The 25,240-nt window shown below is 41.1% G+C and overlaps 1 protein-coding gene and 1 long non-coding RNA gene across 4 annotated transcripts; one reads left to right on the top strand and one right to left on the bottom strand.

Annotated features, from left to right (window-relative positions):
• Positions 1-5,556: 5,556 nt before the first annotated feature.
• LOC118976668 (uncharacterized) lies at positions 5,557-12,189 on the bottom strand. The gene is made up of 2 exons (XR_005064328.1): positions 12,079-12,189; positions 5,557-5,760 (listed from the first exon to the last, which is right to left on the bottom strand). It is a non-coding gene; the product is annotated as an uncharacterized LOC118976668 (long non-coding RNA).
• A 130-nt stretch (positions 12,190-12,319) lies between these two features.
• Positions 12,320-23,682, top strand: CHURC1 (churchill domain containing 1). Of its 3 annotated transcripts, none has more exons than XM_037031370.1 (4): positions 12,320-12,439; positions 15,944-16,004; positions 18,286-18,356; positions 22,608-23,682. In XM_037031370.1, exons 1-4 carry the CDS (start codon positions 12,401-12,403, stop codon positions 22,698-22,700), a joined length of 264 nt encoding a protein of 87 aa, XP_036887265.1. In that variant the 5' UTR covers positions 12,320-12,400; the 3' UTR covers positions 22,701-23,682. The 3 variants fall into 3 exon arrangements, with proteins under 3 accessions (XP_036887265.1, XP_036887266.1, XP_036887264.1); XM_037031369.1 differs by having other exon boundaries at positions 12,327-12,439; positions 15,944-16,079; XM_037031371.1 differs by lacking the exon at positions 18,286-18,356 and having other exon boundaries at positions 15,944-16,079.
• The last annotated feature ends 1,558 nt before the right edge of the window (positions 23,683-25,240 follow it).

Below are 25,240 nucleotides of genomic sequence, written 5' to 3'. Positions count from 1 at the left end.
CTCTCTGTGCTGTTTCTATGTCTATGGAACAAGTACCAATAATTTAAAAAATTCCTTTGCAAAAAATAAACAGGGACAAAGTAAAAACGTTTCCACAGATGTATTGATTCATTAGAACGGCTCTTACTCTTTTCTGGGTCACAGAGCCCTATGAGAATCTGATGAAAGCCATGGACCCTCTTCTTTCCAGAGAGAAATGGAAATTTTTAAAAATACATAATTCAGCATACAGTTGCATCTTTAAGAATCTTTCATTTATAAAATAACCTTCTGCAAGTGGATTTATCATCAAAATTATTATAAAATATGTAGTAAGAGCTTAAATACACGAATCTTTGAACGGAACGTTCCACACACGTTAGGTTAGATGGCAAAAAGTCCTTGTCTTCTAACTACTCGCAATCCAGCACAAAATGCCATGACAGCCACGCTGAAGGGCATGCAGTTGCTGCACTGAAAAATGAAAACATTTGAGTCTTCACAGCAAGGAGGAACGACACGCTGAGAGGCGGTGCGCAGTGTTAGAGTTATGTAAGGGCCCATAGCCTACATGACCAGGGAATTTTAAAAATGTATTGAGTGCTCCCAGTACAAGGCATAGTGCTAGACCATGGAGGGGGTCAGAGAGGAGGACCATACCGTCTTTGTCTTCAAGCCGCGCGTACTCTACAGGGCAGAGATAGGGGAAGCACACAAATTTCTCTAATAGGAGGCAGAATCCCATCTAAAATTTACAAGCAGAATATCTCGGGGGAGGATTCAGACAGCAAGATTACATTCCACAGAATGTGAAAAATGATCTGCACCCTCTTCTACCCACTTTCGGGGGAAATCCTCTGCTGTTTTCGAAGGGGAATTTCACTGTGTCCACTTGAGATAGAAAGAGCAAGTGACTCCCTCTTTTTCATGCCTATAGATCAGTTTGAATTTAAGGAAATTGTAAAAATGAAGAGATAAAAGGTAAACCAACGCCATATTATGACTGGCTTTAAAAGCCAGGGTGAGGAGCTCATACTGAATGCAGCCGACAATGGGAATTTTTGAAGGCTTTCAAGCAAGGCACAGATTAGATCAGAACCGTGCGGTGGGAAAATTGACCTGGCAGCAGTGTGTAGGAGAGCTGGAGTAGAGAAAGACAGGAGACGGGCTGTTCAGGAAGCAAGGTGTGAATGAAGTAACTGGGCCTGAACAAGGGTGGTGGCCGAGGAAGTGGACACCAGGCTGGCAAATTTATAGGTCACTGAGGGTTTTTTAATGGTCGGGTCTTGGGGGATTTACAGAACCCTAAAAAATACGCAGTATTTTAGAGATGCCCTCTCCTAACCTGAATGTCTGCCCTAACTATAGAAGCTTATAGTTTTTGCAAGAATAAAAAGAGACCCAGCTATATGGAAGAGATTAGGTCCACTCTAATTACCTGGTGATGACTATTGAATCCTTTATCAGTTCTCTGTTTATCTATATTTTCTTCCTCCCTTGCACTAGTAAGCTTCTTGCTTGGAATTCAGAGGAAGAAAGGTGAGCAATTTGAAACGCCAGAATTCATCCTAAACCAATAAAATGCTACCTACAGTTCAATATAGAACATAATTTTTTATCATATCCTCTTAGCAATTCCTTCCTTAATACTGGCTATTTCTTGAAATTTCATTATATTTTTCTTCCCTTTACTACTAAATTTATCACAAGATCAGCCTTCATTCGTGTCTTTTGAATCACTATCTCTCATTCCTTAACCCATAGAACATGGGGTCCGCCTCTACAACAACTACAGTGAAACAGTAGCCCCTCCTGAGACTCTGGGTCGTCCTCACCACCAGACACTATGAGTTTTCTGTTCTCAGTCCTCCTTGTTCTCTCCAACATTTGGTTCTGCAGATCCTCTCAAGGTTGAAGCCTTCTTTTCCTTTGACGACATACCGTCCTGTTTCCCTCCACTTCTGGGATTTCTCTTGTGCTGTCTTGGCACACTGTATTCCTTCCTACTTTACAAAATATAATTGCAACCCAAGGGATAATCTTGGGCTGTCTACTATTTATGATCCTGAAAAAGAAAAACTTTTTCATTCCATTTTCAACACTCTGAAGAACTCCTAAATCTACATCTGTAGTCCTTGCCACCTGCCTCAGCTCCAATTTATTATTTTCTGCTGGGCATCTTCCAATGGATGTCTCAAATTCATCATGTCTGAAGGGAAGCTCATTGATTACCCCCCAAAAGCTAACTTCCCCTAACTCACTCACACTCATCATTACACCATCATTATCTCAGTACTCAGATTCTAAACCTTGACTTATTCTTGACTGTTCCCTCCCCTTGCGCAGCTAATCAGTTACTGTGGTACTCCATCAATCCTGCTTTAGGGAACTCACATCTGTCTCCTCATGTCCCTTCTTCCTGCCACTATGTGGACTCTGGTCATCTCTCTCTTAGTCATTTCCAACACTAGTTCTTCTTTCTTTTCCTTTCAATACATTGAACACTTTAGTTGGGAATATTAATATTGCAAAACCATTTTGTCGTAGGTATCATTCCCTGCCCCAAACTCTTCAGTTAAATTCCAGTTCACGATGAAATACAATTCAAATTTCTTAATCTGACATTTAATATCCTCCACTACCTAGTCTTTGCACACTTTGTTGTCACCTCACACAAATCCTCTTCACAAATTCTCTTCTGCAGCTAAAGTGATCTTCCGATTGCTCCTTAAATATGACATATCCCTAGAGCCAACAGGGGTACAATCCACAGGGCACCATTCACAGAGGACGTAATGAGAACAGTGTTCCTGAGGCTGTGCCCTGGCTGTCTTTATTCCCACATTTGTTTCAGTAGCTTTGTTCTTGATATCCTCCTGTGAATTGCTCTCCTCTAGCCTCTTCCCTAACTCTTCCTTCAAGGCCCAACTCAAGTTCTACCAGCATTACCAACTGCCCTAGCCATGATAATACTCCCTCCCCTTAATTCCTAGACCACCGATCTGTAAATAACGCGACCATAGAATTTATCATCCAAGCTCTGATGCCTGAGAATTAAAGGGGGCACAATTGCTCTGGGACAGCAGGCACAGACTGGGGCTATCCAGAACAAACTGGGGCATATGATCAGCTACTTATGTATTACTCGTATGGCACTCAGTATGTTTTATCTATGAGTTTTTGTTTGTTCAAACGTGTGTGTGCATTTAAATGTACATTCCTTATCTCCTCAATACCCTAAATCCTCTGAGCACAAATCACATACACTACCTCTTTATTCACCTGAGGCCTGGCCAGCATCTTACATATAATACACACTAAAAATTGTTTGTTCATCATGATGGTACCTTTACTGTTATTTAGGAATGAAACTTGGGCTGGGAGTAAAATTTCAAAAGCAGTTAATTCACCCAATTATCATTCTGGCAGGAGGACAAAGTTTCTGTGTCCCTAGAAAGAGATATTGACATTAAAAATGTCAAGTTTTAGGTGAGGGCTGGGTGGTGGACTCTGGGACATGGCTCTGCCTGGCTCCCTGGTAGTATCTCTGTCTGTCCACTCTCTCCGTCTCAACAGCATCCCCTTTCCATTACTGTCTCATGGTGCCTCGAAGAAGAACACTGACAGCCCCAAAGAGGGGGCTTATGTGACCCATCTCAATAAGCCCTTCTCTAGGAAAATGCTGCTGTGGCTAACTAACCTGAAACCAAATATTTGGAAGTTTTGATCTGCCTGACTTATTTTGCTTAATGAACATCTGGCCCCAGGTCAGCATTATCCGTGCCAACCTTCCAGTGTACAAAGGAGAAGGAAGGAGACCTAACAACAGAAAAAGAGAGCATGCCGTCATGATAGCTGGGCTCCAAAAATAAACTAGAACACAAACTGAAAAATCAAAGACATGTGGGAAAGAAAGAATTAGGACAGAATCATCTCTCGGGAGCAGCAGTGTTACCAAAGAGCATCAAGTCAAAGTCAAATGGGCTGTGAGTAGATGCTGAAACGCTCCTGGGAGGAAAATCATTGTGTTCAAACTCTGACGGTTTAGGCGTTTCTAAAAATCCCTCCGGCCAAGCAGGTGACTCACATTAGGTGGCATTTATCTATTTTTTTTACAGGAATCATATAAGGAAGTCTGCCTTTGATTACTTCTAAAATTTTGTTCTGGCAGAGGTTTCATCTGCAAACCTTTGGCCTGAGGTTTTTGCCATCTGTTGAGCAGTAGTCTTTGAACCCCTCCTGACCTCAGCAGTCCTACTAAACACAACAGATAATCTCTCTAGAGAGTCTCACGTTCTCCAAAGTCAGATGAACAGCACCTCAGAAAGAACTCCCAAACATTCCTAGAGATGCCCTTCGTTTTCCTAGGTAGGATTTTTTTTATACCTAGACCTATCTGGAAGTATTGGGTATATGACCCCACACTGGGCGTTCCCAAACCTTTCACTTGGTTCCTTTTATCACAAAGAAGGTCATGGTCTTCTTTGGAAGATTGAAGCCCATAGTAAGCAACTAATAATGGTGGATATGCCGCTGTACTGTATCTTCCATGCCCTTTATCAGATCATTCTGCTTCCTTTTCTCCGTATCTCTCATTCCCTTCTTTCCGCTTGTGATTTTATTTTGTTTTCTTCCTTACCCTATTTTTCCTCAGATATATTCAGGACCCTTCATGCCAGGCAGGGCCCAGTACTGTCGATGTAAGTGTTGATCTTCTTAGACACAGAGAAGTATATTAGATAACTTGTTGAGAGTTCATCTGCCTCTGGGATTCTCTGGGGCTGCAGCTAATTACCATCCTTTGATTATCTACCACGCCTTACATCTTTATTAGAGTCTCTGGCCTCTTATTTGTCAACATAGCTAACATTTATGAAACACCTAATATATATATCAGACCCTGCGCTAGGCAAATGATCTTATTTGACTTTCACAGCAACTTGATGAGGTAGGCACATTCCCATTTTGCAAATGAGGAAAAGGGCACAGAGAAGCACCTCGCCCCATGTGTCACAGCTAATGTGATGGAGCTGGGCTGTGAACCCACATCTGCATGTCTCTGTAAAACCCCTTTGGTGAAAAATTTGATGCTGGTGTATATTAGGAAGAAGCCTGAGCAATTTGAAATCCATTACATGGTCATGTCCATCAGGGCTGTGTTAGCATAATTGTGAAGTCAGTCTCCTCTGACTTAAGGGTGGAAAATTTATCCTTCACGTGAAAAGACCGGATGTTACTCAGATCCAGGCTACCTACTCTATGCACCAGCCTTCCAAACTTGTTTTCCCACGCCTCTGTACTTTCGCACAGGTGGTTCCCCCCATTTAGGGAATACCCTGTTCAACATCCCCTCACATCCAAGAAGTCTGCTGAAGTAGCAACTCTTTGGGAAAACCTTCCTTGACACAGTGTGTCTCCTCTGCCCAACCTCTCCCAGGCTGAGGTGCCTGCCCCGGTATCCCTAAGAGCAGTTATGCCACTATATTGTGATCACTGTTTTTTTCTACTCCCACCCCAGGTTGCAAGTTACTTGAAGGCAGGCATAACGTAGGCATTCTGAACATCATATGAATTGAATTAAGTTGAATTCCTGAGCTTTAATATTATCACACTCCTTCTTCCAGGCATGTTCACACTTTGAGCACTATTTTAAATTTTGTAGGAAAGGCTCTCTGATGTAGGCAATCTCAAGTAGTAACTGAATTGGCGAGTGAGGATCTGGTGGAAAAGCCACGTACCCTTCTTTGACCAAAAACAACACACCATTATGAATCCAATTATCTATAAAAGAAAAAGACAAAATAGTGTATAGAACCAATTAAAGTCAGGGAGATGTTGCTAAACTTCCAGGAATGAGGTGACAGAGCGAACTCTAAGTTTGCAGATAATTTCCTGGAGAGAAATGTGGTGTTGAATTGAATGATAGTAGAGCACGTTGTTTTCCCTGTGGAGTCCTCCAGGCCTCGGGCAGAATCTTCCTTCTGGGGGGCTTAGCATGAAGATACAACTTCACAATATATTCTTGGCAAGTAAATGGAGGATGTGGAGCTTAAAACAATTTTTAACCCAAAATTTGTTCCCTACAAGGATTCTGTTTTCTTTCTCAAATATTAAAACACCCAACAGCCATGACCTGGAGTGAAGACAGCGAAGTGTAAAGGAGATGGGGGGGGGGTGGTTGCTTGGGCCCTGGCATTGGGGGTGAGGTGGTGGAAGTGTTCGGCTTTTCTAATCAATCAAAAAACATTGCTGAGCACCCACTGCGTGTCAGGCTTAGAATGCTGAAAGCTGCAAAAGAAGCATCGTCCTCAAGGAGTCCCAGTCAAGTGGTGACTGCCACAGCCAGGGAACGAGTAATGCATTATTGCAGGAGTTTAGAACGGGAACTAATATCCAGTCTTTGTGGAAGAGGCAATGTTTGGACTGTGCCTGAGAGACAGAATATGACTTCAACAGGCAGAGAAAGGACCATTCTGGGCGGAGGGAACAGCACATCAAAAGCTAGAAAGAAGACTTGAAAGCATTTGGTGTGGTTAAGGCCATGAGAATTTTGGGGAGACTACAGATAGGTAATGTGTGAAGACAGGACAGGATAGCAGAAGGAGAGGTGGGGAGCAGCAGGACATTAGTGAGAGAAGGAGACTGGGGCCAAATTGTGGAAGGCTGTGAATGCTCTCGTAAGAAACCTGGTCTTTATCTTGAAGGCAGTGGGGGACCCAGGAGGTTTCAAAGCAGCAGCATAATAAGATTTATTAAAACTGTTACATTGGGGGCGCTGTCTTCTGTAGACGCCTCAGTTCTCTCAAAACTTGGTATGTATTCTTGCATGAGCTCTCAAAGAAGATTTTTGTCAAGAGAGAGAAATACAAGAAACCAGAAGTGGGATTGGAAACCTGTGATTAGGGCTCCCTGCCTCTTTGTGTCTTCGGGTAGCTCTTCAAGACTGCTTCCTGGAGAAGCGTGGCTTCTTGCTCTCTTTCTGTCTTCTGTGGCTTCCCTCCCTCACACAACTCCTCCCCCACAGTGTCCTCTCCAACACGACATGCTCACTCAGTCTTTTCAAGCGCACACAAACCACCTTGTACAAATTAAAGTACACAGTCTCATATTACCTGATTCAGCTAGACACAGACTCACATGTTGCGCAGGCTGTTAGTCACTACCAATCCCCTTTTCCTAATTTATCATCCTCTCTTCTGTCTTAGACCTGCTTATGGCTGGAGTTACTTGTCTTAGCACCCTGGAGTCATGTGTATATACTCATGTATCTAAGACATTTGTGTATCGTTTTATAAAACAACTGTGTGGAGTAGGTATACTTATTATTGTCATTATTTTACAGATAGGAAAGTTGAAGCCCAGCCAGTAAGCAACTTGCTTAAGGTCCTTCTGTTATTAAGATACAGTTAGGACTGAAATCTAAAATCTTAGCTTTAAATCACCATGTTATTTCCCAAATATTTCTTACAGCTTCTATGTACCCCTTCTCCATTCCAAGTCAAAACTACTCTTTTCAATACTACCCAAAATTGGTTTTTCTAAAAAAAAAAAAAGATTTTATTTATTTTTAGAGGGGTGGGGAGACAGGAAGAAAGAGAGGAAGAGAAACACTGATGTGAGAGAGAAACCGACTGTTTGCCTCGCCTACGCGCCGTGACCAGGACAGAACATGCAACCCAGGTATGTGCCCTGACCAGGAATCAAACCAGTGACCGTGTGCTTTGTGGGGTGACACCCGGCCCACTGAGACACACCAGTCCGGACAAACTACCCAAGCTTCTTGATTCCCATGATTTTTGTGCCTGAACTACTGTGAAGTACACCCTCTGTCTGCTGACCATTCTCCAGGACAAACCAGGGCTTCTGGACTTCCCTTTCCTCACTTCCTTGGCTTCTCTAAAAAGTCCGAACTCCTTCACCTCTCAGGGTCTATACAGATGGCAAATAACCAAAGTCTGCGCCCAGTCTTACTATATCCTGGGGCACACATTAAAAATAAAATAAAATAAAATAAAAGCATATTTAAAACCCAGTTACATTTTGATAATTAAAGTCACTCCACTTGGATAGGGTTTGAGAGAGACTATTTCTCCAAAGGCCACTATGTCAGAGATTTTGAGCTGTATCGTGAAAATTGTATGTGGAAATGATCATCTATATGTGCAAGTGAGGAGAGCTGAAGGAAACAAAGAAACAGTAGCTGTTCCCTTGCTTTTAAATGCCATGTGTTTGAAAGCTGGAGTCTATAATCTGAATAGTTATGAGAACCACAGACAGAAGAAATTTAGTCCACTTGGCCACTGAGCTAAAATGTAAAAAGCCTGGCCCTGACCCTGACCCTTTCGACCAGACTCACCTGTGTTCACAGTGTTAACCTGGAATTGCTGCTAGTTCATTCACACCAGACAGGTGATACCAGAAACAGACAAGCACTCCTATTTCACACTTCTCTTGAGACAATGGAGAGAGGACACATACATTCACCAAGCAGATGAACTGCTTGGCGATGAGCGTCACTCCATCTGTGAAACTGGTCGGACACTGGTGCCATAAAAGTTCTGGGGTGCTTCCTCACCCCTTTAAACAAAGAGTGAAGAGGATAGTTACGCTCAGCACTGCATCCTTCCAGCCTCTTGGGTTTGGGTGTCATAAAAGGCAAAAGAAAAGAGGTTCTAGAAAGAGGGTGTTAGGAGACTTAAACTGAACTCTCAAGGTAAAACTTTAATCCTGTCTCGGGGATATAGTTTAGCATATACAACTGAACCATTTTAACATCTAGGGCTACCTAAATGCACTCCTTTGCCAAAAGATAATCTCTTGCATAAACCGCAATACATGAGTGTATTTGATAGCATTGTTCACATCACGTGTTTATTAAAAGAACATTCTATTAGAAGGTAATCCTTAAATGGTTCCTATAAACTATATTTTGCATAATTATCTAGAAGAGAAAATAGAGGTTTTGTAACTTTTTAAAACTACATGGTCATTCCTTTCTGGTGCTAATTTCCTGTTTGTAGCTTCTCTTTTCCTTTCTTCCACCTGTCAGCCTCAGAGATTATCATGCCTACTACCATAATCACACTTTAATTTCTGGTCCTTTCCATCTCCTCCTGCCAGAATCATTTGCTAACTCTCTTCCCCGAACATGGTTATATTTGAATACAGAACTTTGTTGGGTGGATAGCTATAAGCTCTTGAAATTTTGTGCCTATGAATAAGACGACCTTTTAATTTATTTGCTAACTTTATTAACAACATACAATATCACTTTGGAAAGTTAGAGAGATGTTGGTAAATGTGTTGATTGCTTTTCATGCTTCAGAACATAAAAATCAGTTCATGCCAAAGAGCTTGGTCATTGAGATCTTTGCCATGTACTTTTCATTTTTAAAAAATATTTTATTTATTTATCTTTAGAGGGGAAGGGAAGGAAAGAAGGAGAGAAATATCAATGTATGGTTCCTCTCGTGAGTCCCCTGCTGGAAACTGGCCTACAACCCAGGCATGTGCCCTGACTGGGAGTTGAACAGCTATCATGTGGTTCGCAGGCCCGCGCTCAATCCACTGAGCTACACCAGCCAGGGCTGTGTACTTTTCATTTTAAAAAAATCATGAACGTTCTCTATTGGTCAGGAGGCAGAGAGCTATATGTCTCCCCCCTGTGGTTTGTGTTAGTGTTTGCCTTTTGCATCCAATTTCTTTCCATTTCCATCAGTCCCAATAAAATGCTGCTAAAATAATCTTCCTAAACTACACACTGATGTCACTCCCCTGCATGAACTTTCAGTGGCTCCCTATCACCTGCAGGATAAAATCCAGACTCTTTGGTATGGTCCCAAAATTCTTATACTAAAGCCTCTGCTTTTTGAAATCCTATACATTTTCCAAGGCCCAAATTCCCCTTTTGTAATTTCCTACCTGCCGAAGTCTCTCCATTTTGTGCTGTAAAGCCACAAAGAACTGATTTTTATGTTCTGAAGCATGAAAAACAATCAACACATTTACCAACATCTCTCTAACTTTCCAAAGTGATATTGTATATTGTTAATAAAGTTAGCAAATAAATTAAAAGGTCATCTTATTCATAGGCACAAAATTTCAAGAGCTTATAGCTATCCACCCAACAAAGTTCTGTATTCAAATATAACCATGTTTGGGGAAGAGAGTTAGCAAATGATAAATTATAGGCATTTCTGCTCATTTTATCTCTGAGACTCTACTGTGAATATCTGGGGACTAAGAAAGGACAATGTCTTTTTCATTTTTCTGTTGTCCACATGGTTCCTTGCACAGCAATGACACTCAACAAATGTCTACAGAATCGAATAAAATAGATACAGTGATTAGTAATGTTAAAAGTCACCATTAGGCCTAAAAACAGAGGATGCATTTAAAAAGTCAATCAAGAAAGGGAATTGTATATGCCAGCCTTGTGCAGTAGAAACTCAAGCTACATGTGTAATTTAAAATTTTCTAGTAGCCAGATTAGAAAAAAACAGGTGAGATTAATTTTATTAATTTATTTTTATTTAGCCCAATTATTTTAACATCATTAATACAAAAATTACTAGTGAAATATTTTACATTTTTTCACACTAAGTTTTCTAAATCTGGTGTCCAAGATGCACTTACAAGACATTTCAGTTCAAATTTGCTTCATTAAAAGTGCTTTGTAGCCACATGTGGCTACTAGCTATTGTATTAAAAGGAATTTGAGCCCAGGGTAGGAACCAAGCCCTAGTCCTTCCTGACGGACTATTAAGTAGTTTTGTTACCATAGAAGACCTTTAACCACTTATTTTCTTGGTTTCCTTATCCAAAAAGGGAAGACATACTTTTCTCACTGTTAACAAAAGTCCCAGTTGAGTACAGAAAAGGAGAGCCTTTATTTCTGTGAACAGCTGCAAACCAGGAAAACACAGCCTCCCCAAAGTGCAACTGCGGGGGGTGGAAAATAAGGGGAGGCCACCTTTCATAGAGAAAGTTCCTACACTGGTTCCTGACTGGCCTATGTTTATGCAAATGAGGAATCCAGTTGCACAGTTCTGATTGGTTCAAATGGCACTGTCCTGATTGGAGTTGTGCATTCCGATTGGTCTCATCATAGAGCAGCTCTGATTGGTCAGCATAGATGCAAATGAGGATACAGCTGTATAGTTCTAATTGCTTAGGGGTAGGTCAATTGATCATAAGAGGATACCAAGAATTCCCTTATAAAGGTTGACTCAAATGGCAGAAGCCCAGTGAAGGAAGCTGACAGCTCAGTCCATGGATTTTTCCTGAAATGCAGTGTGTAAGAGGCCTCTGTCAGCAATAGTGCTAGACTCTGGTTATGAATTTGGGCCCCATAAACCATGAGGAGTCCTTCTTGGCAGATGTATTTCTTCTCAGGGTTCACATTACTAATCTTACACAGTTGCAAAAGCATTAAATTAGAAAGCAAAACGACACTGAAATGTCAAAAATGTCATACAAATGGAAGGCATTATAATTATTCCAAGAATAGAGTGAACACTGATGTACCACTTTTTGGCACACCTGTGACTTTCAGTAACTAGTGCAGACCCTTACCAGAGGCTGAAATACCAAAGGTTACAATTTCAGCACTCCAGTGGAGATAGAATTCCCGTATTAGCAAACCCAATTAAGATGGTTAGCTTCGAAATGGTTATTGAAAAAGAAGGAGGGCACCAGTTGCAAGCCTTCTGAGCTCCACAGAATTGGGAAATGATGCAGGGATCACTGATCTGACCATTTTCTATTTATCTAGTGCTTGCCTGCCACTGATGTGCTTCCGTCACACACACACACACAGAAACACGTTTCCCATCCCTGTGTTCCCCAGAGGACTCTGGGATGGTCATTTACTACTAACATTTAACGTGTTCTTTTTAGGAGATTCTCTATAAAACTTTAAATGCTTCTTCCCAAACACTTCAGCTATTGCTTGGTCACCTGCTGAGATGTGATATATCATTCTCACTCCCCTAAGAAATGGTTAAGAAAAAATATTTAAATTATACTTTGAGCTTTATATATGGAGTAAGCCAAGGCAGCTGACAGGTTGAAACAAAGATGAATACGGGAAACAATTACCTTTCTTGTGTATCGACTTGCCTGTCAGCCTAGACTCAGGAAGACCTATTAGAGCTTTGCTCATTTCAAGATCCCTTTCCCCTTCCCGCCACATGGTCCTCTTTCTCGACATTTTTAGAGTCCCATCGGTTGTCCTCAGCGCTGCGAAAGAGACCAGGCTGTGCCCTAACAACAGTTGCTAAGGGGCGGAGACTAAGACAGCGTTCAGAGACTGAATACCCCAGGGTCGAGTACTTAGGGCGCATGCGGAACCTTCTCTTAGCTCTCGCGAGGTTCGTCTTCCCGGAAGCCCTGGAGGACCTTCCCGGGTAACTGTGTTGCGATGTGTGGCGACTGTGTGGAGAAGGAATATCCCAATCGGGTGAGCGAGTGAGCGCCGAGAACTTCCCGCTCCCTTGGCCCGTGCCCCTTCCTGGAGGCTTCTCATACCCTCGGCCTGCCTCCCCCGCGAGGCCGGGCGCGGGTGGGGAGAACTCGGCGGCTCTGCCTATTCCAATGACCCGGTAGCTGTATTTAGGCACTTGACAGCTACCGGGCGGCCGGTGGCGGTCCTTTCCCAACGTTCCCCGCCCTTTTGGCTGACATCAGGCTTCACCGTACTCCTCTATAGCTCTGGGGGACAACAGAGGAAACCCCACCACTGTCAGCCCAGCCGACAGCAGACACCCCCACCCCTACCCCTAGTCTCATCCTCAAGTTAGATTTGATGGAGTTCAATTTTTCTTACTGAATTCTAGATCTGGAAGGGACCTCTGAGGTCATTTGTTCCAACCTAGTTTTGCAGATGAAGAAACTAATGCCCCGAGAGACGAAATCACTTGCCCAGTTTCACATTGTAATTAGTATGAGAGCCGAGACTAGAATTTAAGTTTCCTGGCTATTATTTTCTTTTAAACCTCTGTTCCTCTCAAACTCAGGAGGTTGCAAAGCTTGTTTATTCCTATTCATTCAAGGTATTATACTTACTGGACTTTTATATGTGTGTAGCTAAATTACTTTGCTCCGAAGAAATAAGACTTCTATCTTACACAGACTTCTGTGCAGCCTAAGGGCTTACATTTTAGGGGAGTATGTGATTAACTAGAAATGAGTAGTGTAGTCCATAAATGCCATTCAAGTCTAGAGAATGGGGAGAGCAATAGGGAGTAGCACTGGTCTCCCAAAAGAAAGAAGGACTTACGTTGGAACTTGAAAGTTAGTCGTGACTAGGATAGGAAGGGAAGAGTTTAAGGTTGGGGGAAACAAAAGAGCAAGGATTCTTCTATTGGGTGGGAGACAGAGAATCTGTATGGTTTCTTCTGCTTTTTACTATTAAGAGTAATATTTAGTCTCTTGGGAAAGATATATAACAACATGAAAACTCATGTGGGACAATCTCTTTGAAAAGAAGCTTAGGATTATCAAATAAAGTTAAAGATGTGTGTACTGAGTGACCTGGCAATTCCCATTCTAGAGTAATATTGTTTGTACAATATTGTTGGTAGGCAATGAGATATACCATTTTACATCATTAGAATGGCTAAAATTAAAGAAAAGAATTATAATGCCTTGTACTGGTGGGAATGTGGAGCTACTGGAACTCACACACCACTGGTGGGAATGAAAACTGGAAAACAGTGTGGCAGTTTCTTATAAAGTTTATATGATATCTTTACTGTATGACTCAGCAATTCCACTTCTAGTAATTTACCCAAGAGAAAGGTATATGTCCTCATAACATTTGTGCATGAATCTTCATCACTGCTTTATTTATAATAGTAAAAAAACCCAAAACCCAAATGTTTGTTAACAGATAAATCCATGCAATGGACTACAAAGCATGAAGGGACTTCCTGGGAAGATAGAAACTTTTATATCTTGAGTGTTTACCTTGGCATATATGTTTATCAAAGGTTTTTATCAATACCCTTACAATATGTGGATTTTATAATGCTGGCAATAAGTTATACCTCAATAGAGTCTGGTGTTGTTTTAATCAAAGCAAAAAACACTTGTTTTTAATAGCTGGAAGTTTATATTGGGCTGACCAAAAAGTTCATTTAGTTTTTTTCCATAAGATGGCTCTAGTAGCACTTAGTTATGTTTAACTTCATTGGAAACAATTTTGTTAGATTGCATTGTGACAGCTGTCCCATCAGCATGCATTTTTTAAAAACTTATCAAAATTAATGAATTTTTTGTAGCCATTTTAATATTGAAGATGGAAAAAATGCGCATTTTTGGCATATTATGCTTTATTATTTGAAGAAAGGTTGAAACACAAAAAAAGATTTGTGCAGTGTATGGAGAAGGTGCTGTGACTGATCGAACGTGTCAAAAGTAGTTTGCTAAGTTTCATGCTGGAGATTTCTCACTGGATGATGTTCTATGGTCAGGTAGGCCAGTTGAAGTTGATATTGATCAAATCGAGACAGTAATTGACAACAACCAACGTTACACCACGTGGAAGATAGTGGACATACTCAAAATGTCCAAATCAACAAAGTTATTGGTGAAAATGAAAAATATGTTTTTTATTTTATAGAAAAAACTAATGGACTTTTTGGTCAATCCAGTACTTTAATCCCAGGGCTTCCCCCCACCCCCCTTTAGTAGTTTAGTGCATGTGCCTGTGATTTACTGTCTTCAGACTATATAGTTAGCTCTGACCAGTGTGACTCGGTTGGTTGGGCATTGTCTCGCAAAGCAAAAGGTCACCTTTGGATTCCCTGTCAGGTCACATGCCTAGGTTGCACAGTTGGGTCCCCAGTCAGGGCAGGGCGCCCTTGAAAGGCATGCAATGGGTGTTTCTCTCTCACATTGATATTACTCTCCCTCTCATTCTCCCTCCCGCCCCCTCTAAAAAACAAACAAGGTAGTTGGCTTGATTTCCCTCCACCAGAGTTAATCTCCTCCTTAATACATAGCACTGAGGAGCTATTCAGAAGGGAGAGGTTAATTGTGCAGGGAATGCGGGAAAGCTTCACTGTAACATCACTTCATCTGGGTCTTAATTCCCCTGATATTTCATAAACTGTTTGAAGGAAGAAGCCTGTGACTCTTCCTCGGATTCTCCACTCAGTAGGAAGCACACAGCTATACTGGTGAAATGTTGATTTGAATGGTTTTTCATCACATTAACTATTAAAAATACTCTTTACATTTGCTGGTCAGAAATGAGGTTGAAGTACATTATTTATGAAATGAGTTTTAGTTCCAAACAATTATTAGTAAGCCGTTAGCAAAGACCTTCTTTGAGCCAGGAGCCTAAGTTGTTTCTTGGTGATGAAGCCAAACCCTTGCCTTCGAACGCCATGGTGTCAGTCTAAGGAACTGTGGAGTTTTTACCTCTCCTGCCTGAATCACACACTTCCTCCAGACTGACGTCTATGGAGTCGAGAGTTGATTTTATGGTATCTTTAAGGCTTCAGAAAATGCTATTTCAACAGTCACCTGAGCACAGTGTTAAGATAATTTTCATCATTGGCCATGTTTCTATTTTGATTGTATTTTCATTCTAGTTTATATATGATATACCTTATCTAATATTCTTGGCTATTAGGTTTTCCAATTTTTCCTTTTCATATATTATTAAAGCTTCATTAAATTGTTCCTAAGTATCCACTTGCATTTAGTTCTCTTAAACATAGTTGCAGACCTCAGAGACTTGCAGCTCTACCACTCATTTACCATGAGGACATCTGGAGGAAATGTCCTCACTTAGCACGTCTAGAGGGAAGATAATGTCAAAATTAATTGGTGTTACATTTGAGCAAGTGAATTTTGACTTTTTATTTTTTGCCTTTGGAGGTTCTAAGTTTATTAATCATTTTCACCAAGTATTCTGAAATAGAAGAAAATTTAATGACCATTTTTAATATTTTAGGGTAACATCTGCCTGGAGAATGGATCTTTCTTGCTGAACTTTACAGGCTGTGCAGTGTGCGGTAAGCGGGATTTTATGCTGATCACAAACAAATCTCTGAAAGAGGAAGATGGAGAAGAAATAGTTACCTATGATCGTGAGTAGACCTTTTCTTTTCATGCAACTCTGTTAGCAGGTGTTGACTTTGGGAAGTTGGCATGTTGTGCAAAGCATTATGAGGCCTGTTTTGGTATTGTATTGCAACACATAGTTACTAGTTAGTAGTTAGGTTTTTAAGAGGAAATTATAAATGACTCCTCATTTATCTAGCATCAGATAGCCTACTTAAATGACTTTTGGAGAGAACCAAAGCTTATGATTCAGGCATCACCTTTTTAAAAGCACTTATCATTTTTGAAACAAGATATTGAGACCTTTTCTTTTTACTTTAGGATCATACATGTGAGTTTTCACCTGCTGTACTGTAACACAGTGATGTCCTCCATCAGCTATTAAAATGTTCAGGGCTGTTTGCCCCTGTTTTACACTTGATCTTTTTTTTTCATTGTTACTCTATTACAATTAAATAGTTGTCCCATTTTTCCCCCTTTGCCCTCCTCTGCCCAGTCCCCCCACCCCCACAGTCAATCCACACACTGTTGTTCTTGTCCATGGGTCATTTATGCATGTTCTTTTTTTTTTTTAGATTTTTAATGTATTTATCTTTAGAGAGGAAGGGAAGGAGAGAAGGAGAGAAGTATCAATGTATGGTTGCTTCTCGTGAGTCCCCTGCCTGGAACTGGCCTGCAACCCAGGCATGTGCCCTGACTGGGAATCAAACTGCGATCGTGTAGTTCACAGGCCTGCGCTCAATCCAGTGAGCTACACCAGCCAGGGATATGCATGTTCTTTGACTAGTCCCTTCCCCTTCTTTTCATCGTTATCCCCCTCCCCACTCCCCTCTGGTCACTGTCTGTTCTGTTTCCATGTCTCTGGTTCTATTTTGTTCATTAGTGTATGTTTATTCATTAGGTTCCTCCTATAGGTGAGATCATGCGGTGTACATTTGATCTTAGCCAGAGACTGAGAACTGATGTTTGCCCCTATTTTAAATGTCCCTGAGTGCTATGATCTAGTGTTGTTTCTGCTTACATAGCTTTTTTCATCTATTTCACTGTCAGTCTGGTGTTTCTTTTGCTACTGTAAATATGCTACCCTTATATACTGTTTCTCATCCTCAGTGCTGGGAAACAAACAAATAGACTGTGTGTAGTAAAAATAAATTGATTCTGAGATTGGCATTCAGAAATTCTATGAGTAAATTAAGTGTATGCATACTTTAGTGCCCAGGTATTATGACAAGCAGTTAAGCTGTGCACATCCCCCCCTGGCTTGTCTCCTGGTTCTTTGGTGTGTTCTGAGCATATGAGGAGTAAATGCACAAATAATGATACTTTGCAAGTAACCTTTAACTCAGTTTTGTTCCAGGTAGTAGGTTGTAGTGGTGAAGAGCTAGGGCTCCGCCCTGACAGGCATGGCTCACTTGGTTGGGTGTCGTCCTGCAAAGCAAAGGGTCACCAGCTTGATTCCTGGTTGGGGCGCATGCCTGGGTTGTGGCCCAGCTCCTGGTTGGGGTGCATGCGATTTCTCTGACACGTTGATGTTTCTCTCTTCTCTTTCTCCCTTCTTTCCCCTCTCTCTAAAAATAAATAAATATAATCTTTTTAAAAAAGAGCAAGGGTTCTGGAGTCAGAATGCTTGGATTTGCATTCTGGTTCTAGCGCTTCCTAACCCAGTCTCTTACATAATAACCACAGTGTGCGTTTGTTTCTGTATCCCTAAAAATTGTGTCTCCCGCTTTGGGTTTTTGAAAAGATTAGGTGAATAAACAGATTGAAAGTATTTAAAAACAGTGTTGGCACACTGTAAACACTCAATAAAGCATTATTATCATGTGTTTTTATTAGAGTCTTTTGTTACCATTAAATTCAGTCTGGCATCTAGCTTTGGTTGTTGATTTTTGATCGATTATAGTAGCAAAGTTTCTGTCCTTCCTGAGAGTAGAAGCCTTGACATAGATAGGTCTAGCTAGTTTAAACAACACGTTTGCATGTTCGTTCATTGATTACCTTACAGAGCTTTCAGTGGGAATTAGGATATGCACATTGGCCCTTAATTATGCAGTGTTACTTTGTCACAGATTCCAGATTTCTTATCAAGGAAGGTATTATAATGGGTATCCTGCCGTGTTAAATATGACAGTTAAGATTCTTTTAAAGCAGCGCCATTGCTGAGAATAGAAATTTAACTGTCTAAAGACACCTTCCATGACTTAACCACTATGCCTCTCTCTGTTTCGGCAGATCTGTGTAAGAATTGTCATCATGTAGTAGCCAGGCATGAGTATACATTCAGTATCATGGATGAATTTCAGGTAAATGTGTAAACATGGGTATGTTACTGTGCGGGCAGGGGAGATAATAAAAGAACCTTTGAAAATCTAGATATAGTTTTCACAAATGAAGTACTAGCGAATGTTAAGTGAGACCATCCCTCTCTGTGTAAGTTGAGAGAGAGACTTCAGATGTAGCCGATCTGCTCAAACCTGTTTTTACAGGAGTCAGCAGTCAGAGTGTGTGCCTTACAAATGATTTCTCAGTCCTGTCACTTTTGTTTATGAAGAACAGCACATTGTAGCTCTTTTGAGGTGACCGTTGTGCCCCTTTTGTCCCTACCCAGTTGTGTGATTGCAGTGTTGGTTCGGGTGTCAGCCCGCCCACTGCCACCATACTTGCTGGGCATGGAAATTGTGAGAAGGGTTCCCTGGTAGGCACGTCGAGTTGAGCGATTCCGTAGTCTCAACTGCAGTAAGACATGCTAATATTATTTGTTAAGTAAAATAAGAAAATGGATGTGTCAAGATTGGAGGAGAGAAGCTGTGCCACTGTAAGGAAAGAGAATAGGAATTTGTTATAAGGATTAGTCCTTACACCATCATGAGAGCATGAGAAGAGAACAACAGAATTCTATAGGCTGGTGTAGGCCTGGAGTAGGTGTGATGGCCAGAAGGAAAAGCAGGATTAGGTGGGAGAGCCTGGCCGCACCGGGAACCACAAGGACACACCACAGCCTGCGCCCATGCCTCCCTGCCTCCGTTTTCAAACCTCCAGCTTGAGTTCCTTATTTCATGTGAACTAAATGTTCACCCATAGGATATAAATATTACTTTAGAGCTTTTAACAGGTAAAGGAGTTTTTAAAAACCCTTCAGATTTTCCTGTAACTCGGAAAAATAAAATCTTTCATAACAGCATGTTATAAAATAATATATCCACTCTCACTCATTTTAATAAGGAAGAAAGCACTTAAGTCACTTGTCATAATATGGTCTGATATGTTGTGCTTAATCTAAATAACATCTTGACTACATCTCCTCAGCATCCAAAAATTAGGCCTCAAAAATATTTATATGATGTATATAGCTTAGGCCAAAATCCAGATCTCAGTGAATGAGTGGTGGCCAGATAGGGGAATGAGCGTGTCGTGGGCTTGAAGGAGCAGCTTTATTCTTTTATGGGAGGAAAGAAGCGCTTGTAGCTATTTTCCAGAAGCTTCTAAAGGTGAGCTTTTTAGCGCCCCTAAATGGACGTCGAGATCGCTTGTTTATGCCCCAATTGAGCTGTTGTATATACTGCAAAGTATGTACAACAAACTGTAGCTGATTTCCCGTTATGACTGAACACAGACATTTTCAGAGCTGCCCCAGAAATCACTGTGGGATAGAAGGAAGGTAAAGGAAGATAGCCTGTACTCACAATGCCCAGGAAAAGTGAAATTCTCTTGAAAAAAACTCTTAAACTGGACTCTGTACTTCCAGCATATCTCTCCCAGAATCCCCTCCCCACTACCCATGTGTTATATTCTGCCATCAGGTTATTTTTCTTAAAATGGTGCTTTCAAACTACCTCACTGGCCTTTGCACAGCTTACCTTTAGCTACAGTATAAAATCCAAAGTCCTCATCCCAGAGGTCTTGCTGGGCTGCAGCTTCGCTTTCTCTCATTGCCCACCACACTCCTTATGTACCACACATAGCATTGACTTGGGACTTTCTCATCCCTGCTGTTACAGAGGGAGATTTTTATTTCTTCCTCCCTAATGCTTACCCTTGCTGCATTTCCCCAGGAATTGTATGTTACCTTCTCTCCTTTTAGCATCTTCTTTTTTCCCCGTGGGATTTAAGATTTCTTTACATTAAATATACTCAGTTATTCTTTGTTTAACTGAGTTATTCTTTGTTTATTCTTTGTTATTCTCAGTTATTTGTTTTTATTTGTTAAAAACAAATTAAAATCTTTAATTTTACTTAGCTACGCCCTTGATTCATCCTCTCATCACCTCTTTCCTTTCTCTGGGAAAAATAAGGATTCTATTTATAAAACAACCACAGTACCATGGCTAAACTAAGTAAAATTTTCTGATGGCAGGAATAGAGGGGAACCCAGCTGGGTAGCTCAGCTGGTTAGAACATCATCCTGATAAAATAAAAATAAGTGTTTCCCTCTCTCTCTTCTTCTCTCTATAAAATAAATAAATTTTAAAGGAATACAGGGAAAAGTGGACACAGAAGTACAGAGTTTAAACAGAAAGTACATTATAAATGATCACAGATATATCACCCTAAAAGCCATTAAAATAACTATGTTTTGCCCCAAGAAACGAGAGGGGAACTGTGAGGCTGCTTTCTGTTCCTCTGTGAACTCAGGAAGTGGAGGACCTGGGGTCAGAAATAACAGATAGTGATAGAGAAAAAGGGCCGGGGGACCCTCAGAGTAAAACAAGGATCTGGTCTTACCCAAGAATCCCCCTGCCCTCGCCACCCTGCTTCCCAGTCTGTGCCCTCAGGCTGAACGTAGGTGGGGGCTTTGAGGGTCTCCATGAATGACTGGGGGCGATTTTTATTCTCCCAAATTGACTAGTTTTGATAAAAGATTTCCTAATCCCACCACATTCCTGGCAGTACACAGAGATATGTTTCTGACATTCCGAGGTAGAATTCTAGACATATTTTCCCACAGAAGTACTGCTATATATGGTTAGAGTCTATAGTACTTGTATAATATAAATTTAAAAGGCTGCCTGGATTTCCTGGGAACCTAACTGTTGGGTACAACTACTTCTGTGGGAAACTGTCTTTTCCTAACAGTTGACCTACAATGAAATTTGGAATACAGACCGCCTGTAAATCAAAGAGTGCAGGTGTAATCTGTCTTATTGACTTGATCATCTTATACCATATGTTAGGTTTTTTCTTCCTCCCAAGTTAGATTGTAAGTTTTGCAAGGTCAGACCTTGTCCTTGCCTTTTCTCGTGTCTACTAGTGTACCTAGCACATTGCAGAATATTTAGGCACTTAATAAAAACTTGCCAATGGATAGATTAGTGGAAAAGTCAGGTGTTTGTCTAGCTTCACATTTTCCTATTTTGACTTTATTACTTTCTGCTTCTTCATTTCCAGTGAGAGGGTGCCATCCTACCAGTAAAGTCTGGCGGGTAAAAGCAAAAGTATTTGAGAGCAGGAAAAGACCTTGGAGAGAGGGGATTTTTATTTTTAATTCATGAGACTCATGTTTGCTGATGTCTAGACTCTATTTATTTCTGTTGTGTGTGCAGAGTAGACTGAAAAATCAGCTGCAAAAAAAAAAAATCAGCTGCGGTCTTTAAGGAATAATCTTTCCACTGCCAGAGCCAAACTCCTCTGCTGAGCCCACTGGAGGCAGGAAAGGCAGTCCCTGGTTCTGAGACCTTGCACTGTGGTCATTGTTCGTCTCTGCGACTGCCTCTCTAGTGACTCTCTGGACCCATGAAACACAAACTGCCCTGACCGATCACTTTCCTGAGAGCTAGCAATCTCAATGTCAGGCATGGACATACTAATAGATTGAACGTGGATGTTTGTTTTCCTAAAGAAGATGAAAGGTTTTTAAGCAAAGGGTTTAAAAGAAATGTCCCTATTGTTTAGGACCATATTAAATGCCCTAGAAAGGTACCACTATAAAAATAGGACTTTGCCCTAAGCATGTTTACCTAAAACAGAATCCTTTCTGTCACCAGTCTGAACATTTGTTAAACCCAAGAAGCCTAAAATTCCTTAAATAGATCAAATTCTAGACAACCACCTACTTGAATATGAGGTACGCTTAACATGCTAGTGGATTTAACATAGTTTTTTATTTTCTTGGGGTAGATAAAAATAGCTTTTTTGGTTTAGGAATTTTCTCCCTTTTTTCTTGTTTTAAAAATATTTCTATTTCATATTAGTGTTAACTATTCTAGATAGGAACAGCTCTAAGACCAGGAATTTGTCCTTAGGGGTTCGCACTCAGATTGCTTCATTACTTCAAATAGCAGCACTATTTCTTAAGTCCACAAAATGGCCAGGCATGTCTAAAATGACATTCTTTTGCAAGTAAACAGAACATCAGCATGTACTCTGTCGGTATAACAAAAGGCTCTGGGATACACAGAGTAAACTGGAGACATTGCTTATAGGTGTTGAAACTGATCTCTTGTACAGAAAGAACACCCATGACGATGCAGAGAACAGTTTTACCTGAGTCAGTTAGGAAGCATCTTTCTCCCTGTTCCTCACGGTAATCGGTAATCGTGCACTTTCTCTTGCCCTAGGAGTACACCATGCTGTGTTTGTTGTGTGGCAAAGCTGAGGATACCGTCAGCATTCTCCCTGATGACCCCCGACAGATGACTCTGTTGTTCTGACCACCCTCCTGCCGTGCTGTTGTAGCTCTGTTGTGTTGGTTTACAATACAGCAAGCCTGATGGCTTGTCTTCTGAGTTAGTAATGGAAAATATTTGCATATTTTTTTCTGCCTACACTTACCTATTCTTCGAAAGAAAAGAAGTAACTTAGGGGATTGGCGTTCTCTAGAGCTGGGAGTTCTAAGTTCCCAGTTCACATCAGTGCAGCCAGACAGGGAGTTCACCTAGTGCCCAGATCTTGGTCCCAGTAAAAGGAGCCAAGGGCTCCTTGGAGAAATGACTTATTCTAGGATGGGGGCTGTAAATGTACAAGATGAACTGGGAGCATCTCGCACCACAGAAAAAGAAAGTGCTCAGAAAACGCACAGTGATGGGGTGTGTCAGGAGGACAGAAGAGCCGCTTGGAGGAGCTCCCAGTGACCAGAGCAGGGACAATCTGAATAAAAAGTTAAATAGCACTGGATTATAACCCAAACTATGAAATAAATATTCATGAGTCCATACTGATATAAACAAATGATTGAATAAATACATACATAGATTAGAATAGGCAAATCTCCCATACAAAGATTTTCAAATAACTTACGCAGATACTCCCCACTCCTTAAGTGTGGGTTGTGGATAGTGACTTCCTCCCAGAGAATAGTATAGAAAGGGGGACAGACCCTAGCCAAGAGCAAGATTAGCATCAAAGGGGATAAGCCACGTAGCAGCATATGTCCTTGATGTGATGTGATGAGACTGGCACTTTACCTTGGTGGCATTCCTCCCCAAAACCTGTGACTCCAGTCTAATCATGAGAAATGGATGATACAGCTCCCGTCCAGTAAAGGGACGTTTACAAAATACCTGACCAGTGCTCCCTGGAACCGTCAAGTCATCAAAGACAGGGAAGTCTGGGAACTGTCACAGCCAGAAAGAACCTGAGGAGACATGAGGACCTAAATGTAATTTATGCTGAATGGGATCTTGCACCAGAAAAAGGACGTTTGTGAAAATGGGGAAATCTGAATAAAGTGTGGACTTTAAGCTAATATGAATAAATAGAATTAAAGTGTGATTTACACTATAATCCCTGTTCCTTTGAGATCTCTAACTCTTGGAACCTCATGGGAAGGACCTAACACTTTGTACCGGCATGTCTTCTGAGGATTAACTAAATATAAATTTAGTTAAAAGATTTTTATTAAAAATAAAACTTCACCTTCCACGCCCTTGCTGTTAACTTCTACTGACAAAGTTCACCGAATTGACTTCCCAAGAAATTCTCAAGGTTCTGGGTCATATCTAACTGGCCCAGTGCCCACACTGATAGTGACTTCTTCCGAACTGGACTCCTCAAATCTTAGTACTTTAGGCATGTCAAGCCCTAAATGGCCCGTAGCATGACGCCCACATTCAGGACACCCAACTCTCATTGGATGTAATGACAGGCTACAGCACTGTCAAGATGATGAACAAATCATTCTAGCATCCAGCATGAATTCTATATTTCATTTCTTCGGGGGAGCAATTTGTCTCTGTGGCTATTGCTCTAAAGTCAGTGCTTGGTCCTGCCCTGCCCCCCAAATCCATACCCTAATGTTGGCTTTCAAAGCAGGAGCTTGAAAGGCTTGAGATTTAAATATAAATTTAGGCTATAAATGTAAATATAAATTTAGTTAATATAAATTTAGTTTCAGTTGCTTCACAGGGATCTTAGAATATTTTACTTGGAAAGAACACTAGCTTGGGTATCCTAAACCGTGGCATTTAGGCCTCTGCCATTTGGTAGCAGTATAACCATTAAGCACAGCATTACTCTGGACTTTATTGTCCCCTTTTTAAAAAACTAGGCTCATCAGAATGGATAGTGTACTTCCTTTACAGTACTGTTGGGAGATCCGGTGAGTAACGAATGACACAAGGAGATGGCTTCAGTGGTTCTTCTCACTGTGAGACCAAACTTAAAAAGGCCAGGCATTAGAAACAGAATTATTTCCTCTTCATATCTAAGGGACTTGGGCATTGTGAACTTAGGCTTTGCTTATAAGAAAAAAAAGTGAGCAAAATGTTCATTATTGGTACCAGGGAAAAGCTTTGAGGTATAACAGGAATAATAATGACTGAGGTTTCTTGAGTACTCACTATGTGCCAAGGCCTTTTTAAGCCCTTATTTAGTCCTCATTCACAACTCCATGCACTAAGTACCATTATTCTGATTTTAGAGCCAAAGAAACGAAGGCACAAGAAATCGAATAGCTTATTCGGGGTCACACAGCCAGGCCAGCGGCTCCCTCTCAATGAGAGTGTTCAGCACACATGAATATGAGGGTCTCTCAGGGTTGGGAAGAGGTCGAGAGTGTCAGTGACCACACTCAGAGCCATCTAGGCCTGTCAGCCCAAGATGTAAGATTTGGAAAAGTTAAGTCAGCTGCCCCTTACAAATCAGTTGTTTTATTCCTAGAAAATGTTTTCCACTTTCTGCAAATCTATATCTGACCTGCTGAGGAAATCATTTGGTGAATTGAATCCAGAAAGCCGAGAAAATGCTTCATTAC

Source organism: Sturnira hondurensis, unplaced genomic scaffold, assembly GCF_014824575.4.
Source record: "Sturnira hondurensis isolate 20B ecotype Veracruz unplaced genomic scaffold, ASM1482457v3 Scaffold0021143, whole genome shotgun sequence".
In the NCBI taxonomy this organism is placed as follows: domain Eukaryota; kingdom Metazoa; phylum Chordata; class Mammalia; order Chiroptera; family Phyllostomidae; genus Sturnira; species Sturnira hondurensis.
This window is presented reverse-complemented; position numbering and strand designations above follow the sequence as displayed.